Below are 24,655 nucleotides of genomic sequence, written 5' to 3'. Positions count from 1 at the left end.
ATGTCTGACCTCCACATGTAAGTAAATACACAGGCAATGTGCATATCTAACTGCACTCATCCCACTACCTGCACACACACACACACACACACACACACACACACACACACACACACACTCACACATGCACATATACTCACACGCACATACACATGCACACATACATTCACACATGCACATACATATACTCACACACATACACATGCACACACATACATTCACACATGCACATAAACACACACAAACACACACACACACACACACACAGAGTAGCAAGTACTGGGTGCAGAGGTATTTTTTTGTCTGCAATTTCAGTACTACTCAGGAAGCAAAGACATAGTAAGGATCAGGAGTTCAAAGCCAGCCTGTGCTGATATAAAAATAAAAAATTAGGAAGGCAAGCCCACACCCGTGGGTTTCCTGAGAAGCAGTCGAGTCATCAGAGTTGGGCCCTGAGTAAGAGGAACTGACAACGGCCAGCTCCCAGTGTTTTGTTGGATGTGTGCTGATGTGAGGCTTTCCCCGAGAAGAGGAGAAGCAGCATTGCCCTTACCTACCGGGCAGGAAGAGTTGAGAAACTCCATTCAGAGGCAGGGAGGAGAGGAGATAAAAGCCTCCCTCAAAGCCTCTTCTATCTCAAGCTGCCAAATGGCTGTGACTCTGGGACTATGATTGGTCCCAGGAAGTGGGAGTCAGCAACTCTGAGGCCAGGGATTAGGCACTGAGTGTTTGGGTGGAAAGCCAGCTCCTCAAAAGAATGCTTCTTTGTCCGCATGCCGTCAGTGCCAAAGCAAAACACATTTATCAGCATTGGAAAACTGCAAGGAGAGTTTGCAGAGTTTAAGCAACAGAAAGGGGCCAGGAGAAATGGATTGTTCGTGATGATCATGACTAATTTAAGAAGTATGAAATGTTTTGCTAGTTTATTCTCTGAGAGAGCAGGTTTTATTATTTTACACAAAGCATAAATGTGCGTAAGGGCTTAGACCTCATAAGCTCATTTTCCGTCTACTTTTGCGAGAATAAGCGTTTCCTGCCCTCCAACTACACCCTCCCATGGCGATTTTCAGGGCTTAACCACCATGAATGAGGTGTTGGTGGAAAAGTGGCTCAGGTGCTTGGTGTTTGAGCAGCTCCTCCTGACAGGACATGAATAGTGGGTTCCAGGTACTGTGAGGTGAGCATGATTTCAGGAATATTCTGAGTCACCTGTTACATTGTCACTCTGCCCGTAGAACTTAATTAGCACCGACAATTTAATTCCTTTGAGTGCTTTTTTTTTTTCCTCCTTTCTCCACAGATGGATGGACAAAACGGTGGGTGCAATCTAAACATCAGTCAGATTACGGTAAATTCCGGCTTGATTCAGGAAAATTTTATCAAGATAAAGAGAGAGATAAAGGTAAATACCAGAATTCAGGGACGGAATGGTTGCATGACTTTTACTCAACTGTTTTTATCCGTGATTACCAATTCATTTCTCTTACCAAATGAAGGAAATAAAGTGGACGGAGCTGAACATGGTGGCGCATGCCTGTAACTCCTGAACTCAGGGGATTGAGGCCACCAGGTTGCAACCGGTTAGGGTAAATGATGGGTCCCAGGGCAGGCTGGAATACAAAGTAAGACCTGGTCACAATCAAACACACGGAAACATTGGTTAGTAAAAAAGGGTAGTCTCTGGCTGGAGAGATGGCTCAGCGGTTAAGAGTGCTGACTGCTCTTCCAGAGGTCCTGAATTCAGTTCCCAGGACCACATGGTGGCTCACAACCATCTGTAATGAAATCAGATGCCCTCTTCTGGTGTGTCTGAAGACAGCTCAGTGTACTCATAAAATAAATAAACCTTAAAATAAAAAGGAAAAGAGTAGTCTCTCCACAAAATTTATTATGCCCTGTAGCTGAGTAATGGATATTTTAAGCTGGTCCTTTGCATATTATGCCTTTCATCTATCTAACATTTTCACCGAGAGGTTATTACCTTCCCAGCTTTGATGTTTGCCCGAGGCTATACTCTACAGTATAGGGAACAGCTGAGACCTGGCTTTGGATCTGACTCTAGGGACCGAGTTCATTAACACTAATGTGTGCTGTTTCCCCTAAAGTCCTAGGATTTTACAAGTAGCTTTCTGCACCGGAAACCTGGAAACGCACTGCCAAGCATCCAAATGTCGCTCTTTCTAAAGCAGCTCTGCGCGGCGGAGAGGAGAGGACCTAATTGACGAGCTGTATATTGGAGCTTGTCTTATTACTTCTCCAAGTGTTGTTATTAGAGGAAGATGACCATCACCTGCCATGCTCAGTAGACAGCTTTTGTAAAGGCCAAATAACCCTGGAGGAAGGGCGAGCTCTGAGGACAAGGACTGAAGGCGTGGGTTCCTGGTCTGAGAAAGCTTTTGTTCTATAAATAGAGTTCATTGATCATCCCCTGGAGTGATTTCCCATTCTTCCATCTGGCTACTGTTATGAATCTCATTTTCATATTTATTAAAGGGGGATTATAAGCTGGCTTGGGCATTTTAAAATCTTATTGACATCCTCTGGACACATTGCTGGAGAGTGAGCAGTTCCCGGGACACCGGTGTCTTGGTACCGCAGTACAGGCTGCTCCGTCTCCTTACCGTCTGCTTCTTGCTCCATCTTCCTGCAGTCCATACTCAAGCCCGTTAGACCCTGGGTTTCCAGGAAGGATGCCGTGGTAACAGTGAGACTGACAGAAGGAGGTTGGTTTGGTTTTTATAGCAGGGTGTGGCAGGGCAGAGACTCAAAGCTTGGCCTTCTGCAATCTATTCATTCCTTCCTAGCCCTTATAGCCCCTTAGAGGCCATGAGAGAAGTGCAAAGTATTCTTCAAAACATAGACAGCTCCCAGCATGATGTCAGATGTGAAACTGTTTACCACAGAGCTTGGTATTCAAGAAATGCTTGAAACCTTGTCTGAATCAGGCCCCATGCTCCTTCTTGTAACTTAGCATATTTTAAAGACAGGGTCTTGTATAACGCAAGTTGGCCCTGGACTACCTATCCCGTGCCTCCACCTCCCAAGGGTTGGGGTTATAGGTGTATGCCACCACATTCAGCTTCATTTAACACTTATTAAGTAGTTCCACATCTCCGTCATTTGTGATTGCACCATCACAATTCCTTAGCAAGGCTCTCTCTATTTAATTACTACATATGGTTAGCCTAGAAAAGTTCTGGGGTCCTTGACAGCTCTGACATTCACTAGAGGTTGGGGTCTCTGCACTAACAACTGGTTTAGTGATCAGTCATGTGAAACTGTTTCAACGACTTCATGACAAAGTGATAAAACTGGTATAGCTCACTTTTCATTGTTACTGTGAGGGTTGAATACACAAAGCTGTGTGAATAAAAAAAAAAACAACTATCTGGTGGAGTTAAATGTTAAGGACTTGGTAGATTTACACTGGGTAAGAATGCTTGCTGAACAAGAGTGAAGACCTGAGTTCAAATCCCTAGAACCAAGGCTGGAGACGTGACCTTGCAGTTAAGAGCACTGGCTGATCTGCCAGAGGACCCAGGTTTCCAGCATCCACATGGCAGCTCACAACCACCTGTGACCTCCTGTCCTAGGGGATCCATTGCCCATGAATATGGGTACCATATTCATGTGGTGCACAGACATAAACGTAGACAGAACACGTATACACTGGTAAAATTAATGAATAAACCCCTATGGCCCATATAAAAAGTTGAATGGCTGTGTACTCCTGTAACCCTAGGATAGGGGTTACAGCGGAGATAGGAGGATCGCTTGGCTTACTGGCTGCTAGCGCTCCGTTCAGCGAGAGGCCCTGTCTCAAAGCAATAAGGCAGAGAAAGCAAGGCAACGGGCATCTCCCTCTGGCCTGTGTATCCAGAAGCATGCACACATGACACACACTCAATTTTTACAAAAGAGGTAAATTATTTGGAGATTAAAATATTCAGTGAACTGTAGCAACAATTGTTATTTTTAATAATTGTTTAGCAACTCTGGGCCTCTTTCCGCTGTAGACCTTATACACCGCAGAACCTTATTCTGCTGCCTAGCCAGCCTCAGCCAGGCAGGGCCTTGGCTTATAAGGCTGCAGAACGATGCTGAAATGTCTCTAGAAAATAAGTAACTGGATGATGGGAAAGAACGTATCAATGTGGCTAAAAATTCCAGTCAGTTTCCTTCTTTGCCTTGCAGCTTACGCAGATCGCTTTCCCTCCCCATGACTCAGCCTCCTAACTTATTAAATGGGCATGGTGCCCATTTCTCAGAGCTGCGCAGAGGCTGGGATGGGAAAGCATCATGATACTCCGTGCACAGCACCTGGCACACCGTGTGTGAGGAAATAGTAGAACTAAGTTAAGTCAAGCGCTGGGCCTCCCTGGGAACTTCAGTCTGAAGCCTCTGCACTTTCTCTCTGCTCTCAGGTCTCCAGACCACAGAGGATGCCAAGTTCTACGCCCTTTCCGCCAGGTTTAAGCCATTCAGCAATGAGAATGAGACCTTGGTGGTTCAGTTTTCAGTAAAACATGAGCAGGGCATCGATTGCGGCGGTGGGTATGTGAAACTCTTTCCTGCCACGCTGAACCAGGAGGATATGCACTCAGAATCCCAGTATTACATCATGTTCGGTAAGCTCCCTGGGAGCGGTTCTCAGCCCCTGGGGTTTGTATAAGAACCACTGTGGTGGTTGAAAAGACTTACATAGATCTGGAACAGACCGTTCGTAATTCAATAACTCCATATCCCTCGTGTAGTAGGACTCTCTAGAGACCTGACGAGACGACATCTCTAAACCCGAATGTTAATATAAATAGACCAACCAGGGGGAAGCACGTGGCATCGGCAAGTCTGTAGGGCCTGGAGACAGCCTAGTTCTCAGAAAAGGAGCCGCACAGGCCTACAGTAAGGCAGTGCTCAGCCTCAGAGAGAAAGGCAGCCAAGGTCAGGGGAATGACCTTCTGTAAGCATTTGTGAGTGCGCAGAGTGTGACATCTGTAACTAGGTCTTCTTGAGGAGACCCAGCTTTTAGCCACAACCAAATTGAATCCAGTTTCAACAGGATATTGAAAAGTCAGCAGGCATCAAGCACTCCAGTTTCTAAAGCACAGATGAAGAAGTGGGTTAGACCGAAAGGCTTATACAAAGTCAGTGAGGGCTCTGCTGGACGGCAGGCACTAACACGCCCTGCATTCTCTCTAGCACTTCTTTCCCTGGCAGCCTCAGCTAGCTCCCCTCCCCCTCCCCTCTCTTCTCCTTCCTTCCCCTCCCTCCCCTCCCCTCTCCTTCCTTCCCCTACCTGCTCTTCTTCCTTTTTCAAATCTCTCTCTTCAGCTTCGCTGTTCCTCCTTTCCCTTAAAATTCACACTCCCCTACACAAGTTCTCACTCTGTAGTTCCGACCTCACCATGTAGGGCAGATCAGCCTCAGACCCACTGTGATTCTCCTGCTTCAGCCTCCCCAGTGCTGGGACTGTAGGTGCAAGCCTATACCTGCTTCCGGTCCTTCTCTCGTTGTGCAGAGGAACATTTGGGGTGTGTGAAGTGTGTCTACCCCAGCACCTTTGTATTCTCTTCAGAATCTGGACCATGTGTTCCTATCTCCATTTTGTGGATAAGGAAACTGAGGCAAGGAATTTGCTGAGGGTAAGTAAAAAGTCAGAATTTGAGTCAGTCTGTCTATAAAGCCAATGTCTTCTTCCTTAAAGCAGCTGGATAACTTTTTAAAAAGCAGAATGAAATCTATATTCTTTTTAAAAGATTTATTTATTTATTATATGTGAGTACACTGTAGCTGTCTTCAGACACACCAGAAGAGGGCATCAGATCCCATTACAGATGGTTGTGAGCCACCATGTGGTTGCTGAGATTTGAACTCAGGACCTCTGGAAGAGCAGTGCTCTTAACTGCTGAGCCATCTCTCCAGCCTGAAATCTATATTCCTAAGAAGTATTGAGCCAGGCTGAGAGAAGGCTCAGCAGTGAAGAGGACCCAGCACTCACATGGCAGCTTACAACCTTCTCCAGTTCCAGGGGATCCAGCTCCCTGTCTTCTGGCCTCCATTAGTACCAGGCACATAAGTGGTGCATAGAAACATATGCAGACAAAACCCATACACATAATAAAATAAACATAAAAATAAAACTTTAGTTTGAAAAGGGTACTGAACCAAGTGTTAGCTACATACCAGTAACCAGGGGCAGAAACAGGAGGATTGTTAGGAATTTGAGGCCAGCCTTGTCCATACATCACTTGAACACACAGCCTTTCCACAGTTCATGGCCTGTGCATTCACTGTTCCCATCTCAGGGCCTAGGCCACCCCCCCCCTTCTACTCCTTGTTCCCACCTTCTCCCCAAGGTTACATGGAATCTCTCTCCCTAGGCCCTGAGCAAAGCCTAGCACCAAGCATGAGCCCCTGAATGCCTGTGTTAACTATGGAGTGCTAGAGCGAGTCCTAGGGACGTGGTCTTTCATTTGACCGGTGAGACAGCCAAGGCTACAGAGTGTCTTTCTAAAGTTATTTGGAGGACTGGAGAGATGGCTTAGTGGTTAAGAACACTGACTGCTCTTCCAGAGGTCCTCCCAGCAATCACATGGTGTCTCACAACCATCTGTAATGGGGTCTGATGCCTGCTTCTGGGGTGTCTGAAGACAGCTACAGTGTACTTATATATGAAATAAATAAATAAATCTTTTTTAAAAATTATTTGGAGAAAAGTATTGATGAGAAGCTGCTATGACATCATAAGAGACAGCCTGATTGAATCTAACTGAGGCTTTTTGGAGAAGGTATTAATTACTCCTTAAAGAGTGAGTTAGGTTTTAATAAGAGGAGGAGAGCTTGTAACGAGGACAAAATCAACAGTATGTGAAGGCTCAGGCATGAAATTCAAACGTGTGGTAAAGTAGGGAGAAGATCAATATGGGTAAAGTACAGGGTAAATGCCTTGTGTGCGTGTGTGAGTATGTGCTGTTATGAGTATATGTGTTGTGTGGTGTATGCGTGCATGTGTATGTGTGAATATGTTTCATACTTGATATTAGCTGAAAGGCCGAGAAGCTCTGTGTGGGTTGTGAGTATGTGAGTGTATGAGAGCAATAGTGAAAGTCTCAGACCTCTCTGGCCTCCCAGCTCCAATCCACAGTTCTAACTAGAACTGTCACAAAGCAGAGGTCACAGGCTCTGTCACTAGGTGGGCGTGGCTTTGGATCCTTGCAAGGCGTCTTACCATATCTTTGGGCACGCTGCGGGACTTTTCTGAGCCACCCGATCTAAAGTGAGATGGCAATGAATATTTGTTAGAATTAGTGCCCGATGTATTGGCTGGTGTGGTGTGCCAACCTGACACAAGCTAGAGTCATCAGAGACGAAGGAGCCTCCGTTTAGGAAACGCCTCCATAAGATCCAGCTGTAAGGCATTTTTTCAATTAGTGATCAATGGGAAAGGGCCCAGCCCATTGTGGGTAGGGCCATCACTGTGTTGGTAATCCTGAGTTCTGTAAGAAAGCAGGCTGAGCAAGCCATGTGGAGCAAGACCTTAAGCAGCACCTGGGTCTTCATGGTTTCTGCATCCACTCTGGCCTCCAGGTTCCAGCCTTGGTTAAGTTCCTGTCCTGACTTCCTTTAGTGATGAATAGCAATGTAGAATTGTAAACCAAATAAATCATTTTCCTTCCCAACTTGCCTTTTGGTCATAGTGTTTCATCACAGCAATAGCCGCCCTAGCTAAGATACCTGACTTCAGAAGGCTTCCGTTGGTTTGGTCATGGAGCTCTGGCAGGAGATTAGAGGAAGAGAAGAGAGTTATATCTCTTAACTCAAAGCCTACGTCTCTCCTGCTGTGCTTGCTCCCAGACTCTCTCTCACCCCTCCTGTCCCCTTTGGTGCTGCTACCCATGAGAATCACTGTACCTTTCCTTCTCTCAAAGTCTTGCCTCCCCCTTTGTTAAAAAAAAATCCCATTTATTAAATCCTTCTCAAATAATCCTGACTTGAGTGTGGCATCTGTCTCTTTCTGGAACCACGGAGTGATACACAGGCTGCATCTGTCTTGGGTCTTGGCCTCAAACTGGGCACACTGCCTGAAATAGATGTGAAATCATGCTCTGGGGTTTAATTTCCAGGCCCAGACATCTGTGGCTTTGGCAACAACAGACTACAGGTCATCCTTTATCACCGAGGGAAATACCATGAGAACAACAAGACCCTCAAGTGCAGGGTGAGTATGTGGACTAGTCCTCAGCCTAGAGCGAAAGATTTTATTTTTTTAACTTTTATTTATTTTATATGTATGGCTATTTTACTATATGTATTTGTCTGTACACCACATATGTGCCTGGTGCCCACAGAGGTCAGAATAGGATTTCAGGTCCCCTATTCCAGAGTTATGTATACCATATTTTTGTTAGCTGTCATGTGCTGAGAGTTGAACCCAGGTCCTCTGGAAGAGAAGCCAGTATTCTAAACTGCTGAGCCATCTCTCCAGCCTCAGGAAAAAAGATTTAATATATGGTATTTCATTTTTTCCTTATAGAACTCTACCAATTAAATGTTATAATCCCCATTCTACAGATTAAGCAGACCTAGAGATGTGTTACACATTGTAAGGCGTTCAGAAAGGAAGAGCTGACCAAAACCCCTGGGATTTAATATAGTGCAATATTTGATGTGGCAGAGTTACTCGCTGTTAGATATTGGGGTGGGGGTCAGGAACGCTATGCTTAGATGAGATGGAGGGGTCAGCTTACCTCAGTAACGTAAAGTTAGAAGCATCTACATTATCTAGAAGACAGTAGGAGCATGTTCAGTCAATAGTCCTGACAGCCATTATTAACCAAATGTTAATTCTGTCTTGGGCCTTGGCTATGGGATAGATTCCCCCAGACAGGGCTTTCAAATGAACCAAACTCACAGTAAAGCCTAACACAGTGATCTGTGCCTATAATCCCAGCTATTTTGAAGGCTGAGGTGAAGAAGTTGTGAGTTCAATGTTAACCTGGGCAATTTAGCAAGCTCTTCCTAAAACAACAAAAATTTTACAATCCAGTAAAGAGTCACACAAATAAAAGTGACTACCCACATGACATTGGAGCAGAGAAGGGGGCTCCTCTTCAACCTAGAGGCTTAGGTAGGAATTGCTTCCTGGAGAAGTCTTCCTTTGTGCTGAAAGATGAATATGCTCTAGAAAACGAGTGTGATAATTTTATGGAGAGATCAATTCCTGGATGAGCAGTCTGCATGAGAAAAGTCAAGGAGATTTAAAAAACCAAGGCACAACATGAGGGCTGATACAGCTGGAGCACAAGAGAAAGGCAGGACCAGATTTAGAAAAGCCCATAAAGCCTGGGGCATTGGACCTTGTGTTGACGTCTACACAGGGCTGGATGTGATGTGCGAAATCCTCCTCTGGGACGAGTCTGAGCCTGCAAGCTTAGGCACGATAAGAGAAATCATGAACCTTACTGTTGAGAAGCTCACGGTTTAGTAGGACAGACAGAAAACAAGGTAGATCAGAGAATAATCAGAGTTTCAGATGGGTAAGGGCTAGAGGATGGTGGAGAACACAGAGTATGACCTCAGGGTGAGCCCAGAATCCCTGCAGGAGTGTTAGCTAGAAGAAGGGGAGAAGGGATGTGGTAAAGTGTGTGTGATATGTGGGAGGGGGCATTCAGGCGAGTGTCTGAGATCTACAATAGTTCTATACAGGACTGAAACAGTGCCCATTCCCTTTATAGATTAATAAAGACACTCACTTGTACACACTGATCCTTCGCCCTAATGCTACTTACGAGGTGAAAATTGACAATGAGAAGGTGACAGGAGGAGAACTGGAAGCTGACTGGGACTTCTTGCCTCCCAAGAAAATAAAAGACCCCTACGCCAGGAAACCGAGGAAATGGGACGAACGGCTTCAGATAGAGGATCCTGAAGATAAGAAACCTGAGGTCAGAGGGAGTTTAGCGGGGAAGCAATCTTAGGGAGAAGAGGTATAGTCAGGATATTAAAGCAGATGATTAAGTCAAGTGTCTGGGTTGTTGGCACCATGAGAAAATGAGGGTCTGAGTTCAAGCCAGGTCCGGGAGGCACGCTCAGGGTAGCAAGACTACAGGTAAAGACTGTGTGGGCGCAAATCACATACAAACCATAGCAGCAGCTCACATGACTGAAGGCAGTGTGAGGTCAGAGACAAGGAGAATACCCATCCGAAGTGAGTTTAAATTACTCAAGGTCAGAATGATGGTGCACCCAGGGGTAGAGTCTCTCCTGCACTGGGCCATCACATACTGGAGCAGGAGGGCAGGGTGGGTAGGGAGCCAACTCCCCCTGTCTGTACTTGAGTCCCCAGTTTCCTCCCACATCATGTCTATCTTCATGAAGGAACATTTTGTTTTAGGACTGGCAGGACTCTGAATTCATCCCAGACCCAGATGCCAAGAAGCCGGATGACTGGAATGAGGCAATGGACGGGGTGTGGGAAGGGCCCCTGATACCAAATGTCAAGTACAAGGTGGGGAGCCTCTCTAGTCAATGAAAATCTATAAAGAGAAATCAGACGTAAATTCTAACTCATAAAACACAAACTAGGTGTGTTCATGTAAATCCTAACTTATAAAACACAATTTCTAGCCTGCAGGTTGTAATTCTAGCCCTCAGGAGGTTGAGGCAGGAAGATTGCAAGTTCAAGGACAGGCTGAGCTGTACAGCAAAACCATGTCTCACCATAAAATAAAACAAAATAAAAACAAAGAAGAAATTTGCTGATCCCCTGCGCTTCCCCTGTACACTCTGAATAGGACGCTGGCCTATCAGAGCCCTATTCTCAGCCTCTTCCTACTTATAAGGGGGGAGGGGTGGTAAGGCCAGAACTAAGAGGCTGAACCACTTATAATGGTGCAGGCAGGCTTGGGCAAGGAGCTTGTCCAGAGCTGGGAGAAGCTGCCAGTTAAAGGAACATGATGCAAACAGGAAATGGGCCAGGACTCAGGAATTGAATGTCTTACAAGCAGGCTAGAAGGGCAAAGAGTGGGATCTGCATGAGTCCAGGGTATTTAAGGATAGAGGAAGTTCCTTTTAAGGGTTAACTCCTGCTCTCATGTCAGAAGCAAGAACTAAAGGAATCAGCCAACAAGTGGCCCAGCAAAAGAGTTGACAGGGGCAGGATTTTATCTGGCCACAGTTTCCTGTTCCACACAGGAGACAGAGAACAGACCAAGTGCCACAGTATTCAGAGAATGTTTTCCAAGAAGCTGTTTTCTTAACTTCAGGGATATGGCTGTTCAGAGAGAGGGCCACACCAGAACAGAGCCCTGCATGTCACTTCACTTCCAGTTAGTGGAAAAGGGAACTGGGAGGAGTCTTACACTTTTACTCAAAGAGAGGAAGAGTTCTAAGAGGCTGGCATACATCTCTTTATAAATTGATTTAAGCTTTTTGACTGTGTAATATTAGAAAAATGGAAAATTATTACTGACATGTCCACTCTTGGTCGGTTTTCTGTTTAGGGAGAATGGAAGCCTCGGATCATTGACAATCCCAATTACCAGGGGGAGTGGATTCACCCAGAGATAGACAACCCCAAATACAGGCCTGACCCCACCATTTGTCACTACCATAATATCAGCGTCCTGGGCCTGGATCTTTGGCAGGTAAAGCACCTGGGCTCACAGCCCCTGCCCAGTGGTCCTTGGAGCTCCCACACAGTAGAAGAAGCAAGCCCCAGCCTGGAAATTACAGACTTGAATAAATCTTGGTCTTTCTAAACCTTAAACAACTCCACTTTAAAGTGGGAGTAATTATATTTATCCTCAAAATTTACTTAGTCCCTTCTACAACCACTGTATTAAGGACTTTGCATGTTCATTTAATTTTCACCATATACCTATTTCTCAACCTCAAAAGAAGGCTCAAAAAAGTTGAATAATTTTCCTGAAGATATGCATCTGGTAATGGAAGCAGAAAACTTGGGCCTGAGTGCCAGTCTTCCTTCATCAGACCCACTCCGGTGTATTTCTAACACCTTTGATACCTTTGCTGGTCTTACTTGGTTCCTTTGGGTGTCTCACTTTGTGATAAGGTCTCGTGTAGTCTAGACTGGTCTCAGATTGCTATGTAGCTGCGATAGCCTTGAACTTCTGACTCTCCTGCCTCCACCTCTAACTGCGCAGTCACCAAAGCTTCTGGTACAAGCAGCCCCATGTTTTTACCTTTCTAGTTTCTTTATTCATTTCCTACTTTATTTTTCCTCACTTTCTCAGTTTTATGTCTTCAGGAGGTCAATATTGAAATGGAATGAAGTCACTACCAGATGCCAGGCAGGGTTTCAGAAGGGCAGGAAGAAGGAAGGGGCACCATGTCTCCTTCCTTCCTAGCTTATCTGAAAACCAGGGAAACAAGCCATGCACATTTGTATTACTACCTCTTTCTTTTTTTAGGTTGTTCCTTTAAAATAAATTAGAACTCTCCACATTATGAAACAGATGCAACCATGTTAATGTGCATACTCTGTTTACTTAAAAAATAAGACTTATTTGTGTGTGTGTGTGTGTGTGTGTGTGTGTGTGTGTGTGTGTGTGTGCGCGCGAGTGCGTGCCATGGGCTGTGTGGGGAGGTCAGAGGACAAGTTGTGAGAGTCAGATCTCTTTCTGTGATGTGGGTTCCAGGGACAGAACTTGGGTCATCAGGCTTGTCCACAAGTGTCCTTACCTCAAAGCTGTCTTACTGGTCTTTAAAATGTTTCTCCTACTAAAAACATTAGGGTATACATTTTATTCTATAGCTTTGTTTATATGAAAAACTTTAAAACTTTGGCATGAACTTTTCCGGGCTCTGTCAACCTCTGTAGACAGGCAAAACTACTTGAAGAATTTAACCATGTCAGATGAGTGTTTCCCAAGCCTTGCTATTAATGCATGTAGGTCAACAGAGGATCATGGATTCTGAACTGGAATGAAGGCCCAGAGATTTCATTTCTAAAATCTGAGGATGTGTGTGTGTGTGTGTGTGTGTGTGTGTGTGTGTGTGTGTGTGTGATAATTCTGCACAATACTGACATCATCCATTCTTTACTTATAATTTCTAGTTAGGCCAGACTCCTCAATCATACTCCTCTTCACTCAGCTACCCAGAACATCCAGTTAAAAACAGAATCCTTGTATCTTATAAGAGAAGCCATGTGACTGAGCACAGATAGCCATCATTCTTGACCTGCCTCCTGTAGCCGTGAGATTCCAGCCCAGATGCTCTGCCATCCCTGAGACGTTCTGCTATCCCAATTGCCTTTTTTATCCTGCCTCTGTCCTGGGTGACCAGCCCAGTCCTTGACACTTTCTGTTTCCTATTCTGATGCCTCCAAACCCAGTCTATTGAATTTTCTCCCTGCTTGGAAGAGATTGCATTCTGGAATCAGTTCAGGACTAAAGGTGGGAAGAGATTGCAGAGAACGAGCATTCTTTTTATCTGGGACTTCATATGATCTTTTAAGGGACAGCAACATAAACTGCAATGAGTTTACTGCAAAGTACACTCTTACATCAGGTGATCTAGACCACAGCCCTGTGAGGCGAGGAGGGTAGGACTTGCAGGGAACAAACCCAGGGCCTCACTTGTTAAGCAAGTGCTGTACCACTGAGCTAAGCCATGTCCTTACTTTCATTTTACTAATGAGATGCAGTTAGGGCTCAGGGATGTAGGTTAACTCATGGTTAAATACTTACATTCCTTTTTATTTTATTTTATTTTTTTTTTGGTTCTTTTTTTCGGAGCTGGGGACCGAACCCAGGGCCTTGCGCTTCCTAGGCAAGCACTCTACCACTGAGCTAAATCCCCAACCCCTCCTTTTTATTTTAATTTAAAGTTTTATTTTTGTAATTATAGTGTATGTATATATATACAGTATATGTGTATACAGTTCTCTAGCCCATGCATAGGCCAGAGATTGACATCCGGATGTTGTTCAGTGAGTCTACCTGTCTCTGTCTCAGTGGGTTGGGATACAGGCCTGGGCCAAGGTGCTCGACTTTGCACAGATGCTGGGGATCTAAGCTCAGGTCCATGTAAGCATTTAACCATGGCCATCTCTCTAGCCCCTACTCTTTCCACTTTATGATCTAGAACTTCCAATGAGTTAACTTATGAAAACATCTTTAAGACTTTGTGTTTGACAATCAAATTCAACTCTTTCTCACACGCTCTTTTCTCTTAATTATAAGAATACAGGGGGAAGTGTGTTTTCCCCCATTTGCATTTTTGGATAACAACCTGTAAGCACAGAAGGGAGATCAAGTCAGCATAAGACCAAGCATTAGGGAGCAGGGCTGGCACTCTCATAATCCAGGAACCTGAAGTAAGGTAGAGAGGGAACAGAGGTCACTGAACAGACCAGGGGGATGAGAAGATGGGCAAGCCAACATGGGCAGCTTTCTAAATGAAATTGCATACAACTCAAAAGAAAAAAAATCCAAAAGATCAGAAAACATCTCACAGTTGGAAAGCGAATTTATAAACCAACTTAAAAATACATGACTTAGAGCAAGCTAGCATCCTGCTCTCCCTGTCCATTTGTCATTTGTTTTTCTGCTGGAGGCAGTGTTAATGGAATGTGAGCCAAATTTTTTTTTAAAAAGCCTTTCTTATTAAAAACAAAAATGCAAAATTTATCTAAGCTTTTTTGGTCACAAAAGCGTTAAGATGGAGCTTTATAAAGTATAGAGGAGAGACACACAAGCCCTCATACTGCAGAACTTTTTCTTGGTTCACACAGTTGTTTGAGTAAAATCAACAATGATTTATTTTTGATTTTTTGAAACAGTGTTTCACTATGTAGCTCTGGATGTCCTGGACTCAAACCCACAGAGATTAACCTGCCCCTACCACCCAAATTCTGGGATTAAAAACATACACCATCATGCCTAGCTGAACAACGATTTAGTCAACATATTGGTAAAATTAAAAAAAAAAAAATCAGATTGGCTACCTTTTGGTTCTTTGAAACACATTCCGATATGGAAAGCTTATAATCATCGTCTATTGAATGAATCTACTAGACACCATGCTTTAGATACAGTAGTTGTAATCTTCATGACACTATAGAGAGTTATTATTTTCCATGAGTCACATTATTAGCTATTAATTATTATTATTATTTATTACTATTTTGAGTGTCATCCTAGCTGGCCTGGAACTTACTATGTAGACCAAGCTGGCCTTGACCTCGCAGAGTTCAACTTGCCCCCTGCCTCTGCCTCCCTACTGTTGGTATCAAAGGAGTGTGTACCATACCCCTCATCTTCATCATCATTGTTGACAGGGTCTTAGGTAGCCTGGCTCATCTCAAGCACTCTGTGTAGTTGAGGAGGACCCTGAACTCCTTCTCATTCTGATTTAATCCACACTCCCCCAATCCTGGGATTACAGGTATGAACCACCATACCTGGCTTCCTTGATTTACTTATGAGAGTAACTCAAAGGGTTGAGTAACTTGCCTACCATCATAAAACTAGAATGTAGCTGAGGTGGTCTGTTCAAGTTTGTGTCTTGTGCTCCTTTCTTTCTATTGCATTTCTTTGTCATGAAATAAACACAAACTATTATAAAGCATAGATTTAGCCCTTTAGACCCAAATTCTAAATGCTTGTTTTGTTTTTGAGACAACATTTAATTACTATTACATAAAGAGTTTGAAGTTAGCCTCTGGTACATGCTATCCCCCATATGCTGGGATTATAAGCATACACCACTATACATGGCTTCTTATCATACTTAAAGAGAAAATAGAGAAAGGGGATGAAGAGGTGACTCAGCACTTGTCAACACTCACTGCTCTTGGTCCTGTTAATTATACCTATGTTGGTTCACGTTATTTTGTAATTCTAGTTCCAGGGGATTCAATACCCTCTCCCACCTCTAAGGACTCCCTCGCACATGTGGTGAACATAAACTGACACAGGCACCCAAATATCCAAATAAATAAGGCAAAGCCTTTTGATGAGTGTGTGTGTGTGTGTGTGTGTGTGTGTGTGATTTATGGGTGTATGTGCACATATACACTCATACCCATGGCCAGAGGAGAACAGAGGTGCCCTGTTCTATTACTTTCTGTCTCATTCTCTTGTGACAGGGCATCTCATTGAACCTGGAGCCAGGCTGGCAGCCAGGAAGCCCCAGAGATCCTCTTGTCTTTGCCGCAGACAACATTCAGGTTTATAAGCCATATACATTTTCTATCAGTGCTAGGAATCCCAAGTCAGGTCTTCATGCTTATGCAGTAATTACTCTCACTGGGCCATCTCTCTGGCCCCCTAGGAACGGAGCCATAAAAATCTCCCACTTTTCATTTCAACAGGTGAAATCAGGCAGCATCTTTGACAATTTCCTTCTAACGAATGATGAAGAATTTGCTGAAGAGGTTGGAAATATGACCTGGGGATTAAGAAAGGTGAGATGTTCTTCCACCCTGAATTCTAGATGTCTGATTCTGCCATTTGCAAAATCAAGACTCACAATGATTATCCAAATCCTGGTCACTTGGCCCCGAGAGACAGAGAACTCACATTCACTGGACATCTTCAACTCTGTATTTGTTACCTGAGCACTTTGCAAAATACGTCTCACTTGGTCCTTAACACAACCTTGCAATAGAGATACTATTCCATTTCTTGATGGAAACTGAGATTTAGAAGCTAAACTGCCCAAGGTCAAACATAGCCTTTGACTTGTAGAGTTGGAGACTGAACCCAGAACCCATGCTTCTCTTGTGTGTTACACTGCCTTCTCAGTGTGCCATTAGAGGGAGCCACTCAGCCCACCTCAGCCAATTTGGACATCAGAAGAAGCAGCAGTGTGTGTGATATTTGGGACAATGACTTCATGGGGAAGACATCCTGCATCCAGATGTCCTATCCCTGCAGGAAGGTCAATTCAAGTAGGTTTATAGCCAGTGTTTAATAGTTCAGCAGGAAACTTAGGTACCAGCAAAGAATAGACACAGAGAGTAAAAACAATATGTACAACCTTGTCCTTGCCTGCCCTGAGCTGCAGAAATGGCTCCATTGCTAAATCATTTGCTGTACAGGCTTGAGGATCAGAGTTCGAATTATCAGGGCCCACATAGAAGCCATATGTGTTTCTAGGGACAAGTATGCTAGGCAAGTCCTTCTACCATTGAACTGTATCCTAGAAATCTTTTTAACTTTTTATTTTAAGACAGTCTCACAAAGTTACCCAGACTGACCTTCAACTCACTCTGTAGCCAAGGCTGGCCTTGAACATGTGTTCTTTGTCTTCAGCCTACTAAGTAGTTGAGCTTGCAGGTCTGTGGCACCAGGCCTGATTCCCAGCAGATCTAACTGAAGCTATTCGGCTTGTAGCATTTGCCTTTGTCCTCTGGGCTATTTTGCTGACCCTGTGTCCAGCTTTGAAAATACGTTTTGGCTCGTTTTACTTTTCGTGTTATCCTTTTTGTGACACTAGAGAACTAATGTAGAGCTTATGTTTATCTTAGAGACTCACTCCATTACTGAGCCACTCCCCTGCCCTCTAATACTGTTATGTCATTGTTATTTATTAGTTAGAACATGAATGTTTTTATGTCAATGGCTTAGGTTCAAATCCGGGCTCCATTCTTGACTAGCTATATGCACTTGGTCTATTTATTTAACCTTTCAATTGGGAATAATCTTTCAATAGTAGCACTATCTTTTGAGTTTCTAACATCTTGCATGTGTTCAATACATGATAGCTATTAGACGATATATTTACTTGAGAGATACTTGTTAAGAACCCGTTTGCCATGACAGTTGTTGGAGATATAACAAGTTAAAATCAAAACACTTCTATCTTAATATGACTTGTGTTCAGTTCAGGGAAAGCAAAATGTAGGAAATCCATCTGAGTCGGGTGTGATGACACATCTACTACTGCAGTCCCAACAGGGAGGAGGAGGAAGAGGCAGAAGGATTAAGAAAGAGTTTAAGATTTGGGCACAGTGATGTGCATCTCAGATCCAAGCACTCCAAAGGCAGAGACAGATAGATCTCTGTGAGTTTGAGCTCAGCCTGGTCTACATAGTGAGTTCCAAAATAGCTGGGGCTCCATAAAGAGACCTTGCCTCAAAAAAAATTAAAAGAAAAAAAAAGAAAGCATTCAAAGCCATTCTGGACTATATAGCAAGACCAGTCTCAAGAACAAAATAAACAAATGAGTAAATTAGAATTCCAGACATCAGGCTGGAGAGATGGCTCAGCGGTTAAGAGCACAGACTGCTCTTCCAGAGGTCCTGAGTTCAAATCCCAGCAACCACATGGTGGCTCACAACCATCTGTAATGGGATCTGATGCCCTCTTCTGGTGTGTCTGAAGACAGCTACAGTGTACTCACATACATGAAAAATAAATAAATAAATATTTAAAAAAAAAAAAAAAAGAATTCCAGACATCAGCTACCTCATACAGAAGGTGGGATGTGTGAACTTATACATCATTGTGAAGAATGCACATAGCACACAAATGTTGTTTAGCCTATAGCGGGCAATGACATGGGTATCTAATAATAGATGGTGAATTAATTTATTTTAGTATTTTATTTAATTTTAAAATAAATTGATTCTTAACATCTTTATTACATTTATGATATTATAATTGATATGATATAATGTAACATTATAATAATGTTATATATTATTATGTTTGAGTGCATGCACATGCCACAATATTGGAGGTCAGAGGACAACTTGTACAGTTGGTTCTCTCTTCTGCTGTATGCGTCCCAGGGATCAAATCAGGTCTTGCCAGTCCACTTTATATTTTTAAAATTATTTCACTTTAGTTTTTATTTCATTTTGAGACAAGGTCTTAGGTAGCCCTTCAATTCTTTGTCTAGCAGGGGATAACCTTGAACTCCTGATGCTGCCTCCACCTCCCAGGTGGCTAGGATTACGGGTATACAACAGCATGCCTAGCTTTGAATCTATTTTATTTACAAATGAAATACATCAACACTCAGATACAGATTTCCCTCCACCCCAGAGATATTGAAATATATATGTAAATAAACACCATCCTAGAAATCTTGAAGCCAATGGGAAGACAACAGATGTTTCTAAAATGGGCTATCTGTTTATATCATCTGTGAAACTTTGAAATTCCACATTTTAAACAGGATGTGGAGCAGCAGTGGAGAGAGCTGTATGAGGAAATGGAGAAACAGAAGGAGGCGGAAGAGGCCAAGAAAAAAAGGGAAAAGCAGCGAGCCAAGCAAGAAGACATCTGGGGACTAGATGAGGAGGATGAGGAGGAAAATGAAGAGGACGCTGAGGAGGAAGCAGAGGAAAGGCCCAAGCAGGAAGGCAGCGCCGAGAGGGCATCACTGGATCAAAAGGAAGCCCATTTTGAGCAGAAGGATGAACTGTAACTGCAGAGACAATGGGTATGGGAGAAGCAAGAGACGGTGCTTAGAAAGGGAAATGGTCACAAGCTTAGCAAATTATGGGGAGTAAAACAACTCAGTCTTTATAGATAAACTTTGGATTTATATTTCTACTCCCCTTCCCTGCTCTATTTTGCTTATTGGTAGAAAGGGAATGATAATTTTATCTCAGGAGGTGGCTGTAGGGACTGAATGAGGTAATGTGTGTAAAGTGCCCAAAGTAAATACATTATAAAAATGTAGTAGTTAAAACTACTGCCATTATCATGGTGTTCAATAAATTATTTGTCGGTAATAAGCTTCTATATAAACTTGGTTCTTTCATTTGAACCCTATGCTCCTAGGGTTTTTCTTTTGTTTAAATATACACATTTTTTTAGTATTTACTAGGTAGCGGGAACAGTTGTACCCAATGTTTCTTCTTTTGAATGTATTGAGCACCTAAAGCCAAAATCACAACATCCTTTGAATGTTTGGAAAAACCCTTCGTGAAAGTCACTTTGTTTGCCTGTTGCTCTTGCCCTAATGTTTAAACAACTGTTACTTGTTTGCAAGTTTGCTTGTCTCACTTCTATCTCTTTTGTTTCACCGGCTCAGGGCATCATTATCTCTTGCGTCCTTGTAGTTCTTTACAGATTAGAAAGCATTTTTTCCCACAAATTTGCAGTGTGCCTACAATGCATCTATTCAGTCTTACAGAGGTCACTGTAGAGACCATTGCTATCTTCCTGTTACAGACACAGAAACTTGTTCAGGGCCAGTCAGTAAGGGGCTGCTTCATCTGGTTGAAAAGCTTAACCTTCTACTGCACCAGGCTATTTGAATGAGTATCTATTAGAATGGAATACAGATAGTAGGTAACCTGTTACATGGAAGAAATGTCCTTATGTCCTTTTGGTTTTGTTTTTTTGTTTTGTTTCAAATCCAACATTTAAGGAACCAGAAAACTATAAGGTTACAAACACAAATCAAGGTGCTTACTAAATATCCTCTGAAAGAGTGAACTCCTATCCTCAACTACATAGTGACCTTAAGGCCAACCTGGAATAAGACCCTGTCCAAAAAACAACCAAACAACAAAACAAAACAACCAACTCACTCTGCCTATGCCTGCCGGTTTCAGAGACAACTTCAAAAGAGAGTAACTTTTGAGCCAGGTACTGAGGAATGCAGGAATGTAGAACAGATTTGCTGTTAAAGAACCAGGAGCCTGGATAACAGGAAGTGGAATCACAAGATCAGTGAAAGTGGCAGGAAGTTCTCCCTTCCTCCCTGGAGGCTGGGCTGTAGTCAGCATGGTTTTTTTGTTTTGTTTTGTTTGTTTTTGTTTTTTGTTTTTAGAAAAATTAAATGTTTAAATTTAAGAGACTATCTTTCAATACATACATGGCACCTTAATCCCCATGTGAGGCAGGTTCCCAGACTCTCACCCTGACTGGCAGAGAATTTACTATGAAACATAAGCTGGCTTTGAACTGCCTCATACATGCAAAAACTGCTCTGCTCCTAATGGTGGGTTTTGGATTTTTAGAATGTTCTAGGTTAGGAGACAGTAAGATGGGTTAAGGAGCTGACCATCAAAATGTGGGTTTCATCTCTGAGTTTCAGGTGGTAGAAAGAACCAACTCTTGTAAATTGTCTTCTGATTTCCACACACGTGCAGGGTGTATACATATGAATTAATAAATATTTTAAAAAATAATTTTGAGTGGCAGTTGGGTGTGGAAAGAAACTTGGAAAGATTAGCACACGGCCAGCCCACAGGCTGTAGAGAATTTTCATAGCCGGGGGTGGGGTGGAGGGGGTGGCCAAGGCACACCAACCCACAAGAGGCAGTTTCAAAATAATATCAAGTTTTAAAATATCATACATGAGCTGTTCTAAATCTCTCTGGCACCGCCTGATACCAAGCACATCGAGGCGTCACTTTCGAGACAGCAGCCCAGAACCAGACAAGGGTGATGAGATGAGTTTTATGCAGCTGATTCTGTGGCACAAATTGTTTTTCTGCCAAAGAAAGAGTCAGGAGAGCACACCATGGTTCCCTTGGCATTAAAGAGCACTCGATACTTTCTTTGAGCAGTGAGAAAGGGGAGAGACAAGAAACAAACTTGCTCTCAGGGCTGTGGATGAGTGACAGAGTGTGTACCTAAGGTACACGGGACCCCAGTACTCGGAGAACTAAGGGGTGGGTCATAGGTCTCATTATCTTTATTTGGTTACTTCTAATGAATACAGTAAAAAGTAAGGTTGTCCAAAGATACCTAAAGCTAGGAACCTTAACAGTGCAGTTTTGTTCAGGGCTAACTCTTCCTAGAATTCCCTTTTCTGTTCGACCTGGTCTCATACAGAGTAGCGAGGTTTCCCAAGATGGAGTTCCTGCCTGGGCTCTCTTTGGTTGTCAGTAAAGCAGGCCTATACCCGTCTGCCTCCTCTGTGGAGAAGAGAGTATGCGATAGGCTGAAAAGACATCTTCTAAAAAGAAGGAAGAAATTAGATTGCTGCTTTAAGCTGCAAAATAAAATAAAACAGTGACGACAACAAAGTCATTACAAAATGTGTATGCCACAGAATGCTCTTTAAATGAGATGAGAACGTTTTATGTATATAGGTGTTTTACCTGCACAGATGTTTGTCCACCCCTTGTGTGCCTGGTGCAGGTAAAGCCCAGCAGAGGATATCAGATCCCTTGGAACTGGAGGTACAGATTGTTGTGAGCTGCTATGTGAGTGCTGGGAGTTGGACTGGGGTCCTCAGTGCTCATAGCTGCTGAACCATTTCTCTAGCCCCGTACCATGCTTTTAAAAGGCATTTTGTATCATGTTTGCATTCTCTAAATGTTCCCTCAAAGTACTCAGCCTCTAGCCCAGCTGGCTTCTCTGGGAAGAAGCAGAAGCAAGCGGGTGAGAAAGCCACAGAGGAAGTGGCAAGGGAGGAGTGGCAGGCAGGCAATAGCAGCTCTGTATCCCCTCCATGCCTAGTGGAGGCTGGCCCAGCATCCTTTGTGTATGCAAGTGTCCCCTTCTGTGCACTTCAGCTTACCTTCCAAGTCACCGACTGTCTCTTCAGTTTATTTAACAACCTCTCAGCAAACTCAGCAGATATCTGCTTCTCTTGGAGTCTATCAGCAAGAATCTTGATCTCTTACTCATCTTTACCTTCAAAGCCCTCTGGTTCCAGCCAGGCAGTGTGATCTGCTTATCTATTTCTCTGCAGAGGACTTACCTGCTTAGCTGGTTCCTCTGTGAGTCTACCTCAGTCATCACCTTAGAGGCTTCCTCTTCACACTTCCTATCTGCCATTTGTTTGTTTGTTTGTTTGTTTGTTTGTTTATTAACAGTTTCTCTTTACAGCCCTGGCTGGCCTGGAATTCAAACTGTAGACCAAGCTTGCCTGGAACTCACAGAGGTCCACCTGCAGCTGCTGGGGACTAACAGTGCGTGTCGCCACACCCCCATCCTTGCTCCTACGTCTAGCTCCTTTGAGTCAGATTTGTCTCTCAGTTCTCAATAACCTTTGGACTTCCCTCACTGTCATCAGCACATTCTTTGCTTCCTCAGACTGGATCCACCTCAGCCTCAGCCCATTTCACAGCAGGCTATACTTCTCTGTCTACTTCCCTCTTGGAGGCACTCCTCCCTCCCTCCCTCCCTCCCTCCCTCCCTCCCTCCCTCCATCATCTGCTGAGCTTGGATCTTGCATTTTGCCTTGGTGATCTGAGTGGAGCACCCTCCCCTCCCCACCCCCACCCCAGCTTCTTCACTCAGATTCTTTCATGAGCTTGGTGTCACAGCTGTTTCCGATAGGGCTTTTTCTTCTTCTGAACACCAACATCGCTCTCTCTCTCTCTCTCTCTCTCTCTCTCTCTCTCTCTCTCTCTCTCTCTCTCTCTCTCTCTGTGTGTGTGTGTGTGTGTGTGTGTGTGTGCGCGCAATAATTTTTTTTTTTTTTTTTTTGGTTCTTTTTTTCCCGGAGTTGGGGACCGAACCCAGGGCCTTGCGCTTCCCAGGCAAGCGCTCTACCACTGAGCTAAATCCCCAACCCCAAAATAATTATTTTTAAAAACTTTGTGGAGTTATGTATGAGTTAAGGAAGGAAGCCCGATGCTCTCATTTCCCCGAATCTAGAAAAGGATGTATTTGTTGTATTGCCTCTAGGTTTTGGGCTCATTTGTTGATTGATTGGTTTGACTTTGTACACGATACTTTATCATCTTTGGTCTCTGACAATGACACTGAAATTTAGTCTTTGACTTTTTCCTCCTTTCCTACATAGAGAACTATTTTCTGTTTAATATGTTTTTGTTTGTATATATTCTTTAAAAATGTGATTTTTGTTTTATATGAACATATTTTTATTTATGTGACATTTATTTATTATGTGAAATTTATTTATAAATTTCATTTTGTAATTTTAGATGTTTTCTCTGAACACTTTTGTTTTTAAATTTTCAATTTATTATTATTATTTATTATTATTATTATTATTATTATTATTATTATTATTATTATTATTATGTGTGTGCATGATGTGTTTGGGGGGCATATCACAGCAATGTATGTGGTCCCCAGCTCCCATAGCAGCACACAACTGTCTGTCATTCCAGTTCTAGGGGATCCAATGCCTTCTTCTGACTTCTAAAGGCACTGCACTTATACAAATACATTTTTACAAAGTCTTTACAGGTGTGGTGGCCCATGACTTTAATCTTAGCACTCTGGAGGCAGAGGTAGGTAGATTTCTGTGAGTTAGAGGTCAGCCTGGTCTACACAGTGAGTTCCAGGCAGCCAGAGCTATGAAGAGAGACCCTGTATCAAAAAGACAAAACCAAACCAAAACACCCAAATAAATAAATAAATAAATAATACATAGACAAATAAATCTTTTTTTTTTTTTTTTTTTTTGTTTTTTTTTTTTAAAGTGGGGGACGAAACCGGGGGCTTGCGCTTTTTAAGTAAATGGTTTTCACTTCAAATAAAATCCCCAACCCCAGACAAATAAATCTTTTTTTTTTTTTTTTAAATTTATTTATTTAATGTATATGAGTACACTGTCGCTGTCTTCAGACATACCAGAGGAGGGCATCGGATCTCATTACAGATGGTTGTGAGCCACCATGTGGTTGCTGGGAATTGAACTCAGGACCTCTGGAAGAGCAGTCGGTGCTCTTAACCACTGAGCCACCTCTCCAGCCCCAGACAAATAAATCTTATAAAGAACATTTAGCTCTACTGCT

The 24,655-nt window shown here is 43.2% G+C and overlaps 1 protein-coding gene across 1 annotated transcript; it reads left to right on the top strand.

The window, feature by feature from the left end:
* Positions 1-4,424: 4,424 nt before the first annotated feature.
* Positions 4,425-19,749, top strand: LOC116899035 (calreticulin-like). Its single transcript, XM_032900498.1, has 7 exons — positions 4,425-4,628; positions 8,124-8,218; positions 9,735-9,944; positions 10,394-10,507; positions 11,502-11,645; positions 16,340-16,432; positions 19,153-19,749. The coding sequence occupies exons 1-7, from the start codon at positions 4,595-4,597 to the stop codon at positions 19,402-19,404; spliced, it is 942 nt and encodes a 313-aa protein (XP_032756389.1). The 5' UTR covers positions 4,425-4,594; the 3' UTR covers positions 19,405-19,749.
* The last annotated feature ends 4,906 nt before the right edge of the window (positions 19,750-24,655 follow it).

Source organism: Rattus rattus, chromosome 1, assembly GCF_011064425.1.
Source record: "Rattus rattus isolate New Zealand chromosome 1, Rrattus_CSIRO_v1, whole genome shotgun sequence".
Lineage (NCBI taxonomy): Eukaryota > Metazoa > Chordata > Mammalia > Rodentia > Muridae > Rattus > Rattus rattus.
Note: the sequence above shows the minus strand (reverse complement) of the source record. Positions and strands in the feature narration are given on the sequence as shown.

Bases quoted from the DNA above. Each gene is read 5' to 3' on its own strand.
- LOC116899035 (XM_032900498.1), top strand. From the start codon at position 4,595: ATGCACTCAGAATCCCAGTATTACATCATGTTCG. The intron at 8,219-9,734 runs GTGAGTATGTGG...TTCCCTTTATAG, and splicing joins ACAAGACCCTCAAGTGCAGG to ATTAATAAAGACACTCACTT. The intron at 16,433-19,152 runs GTGAGATGTTCT...CATTTTAAACAG, and splicing joins TGACCTGGGGATTAAGAAAG to GATGTGGAGCAGCAGTGGAG.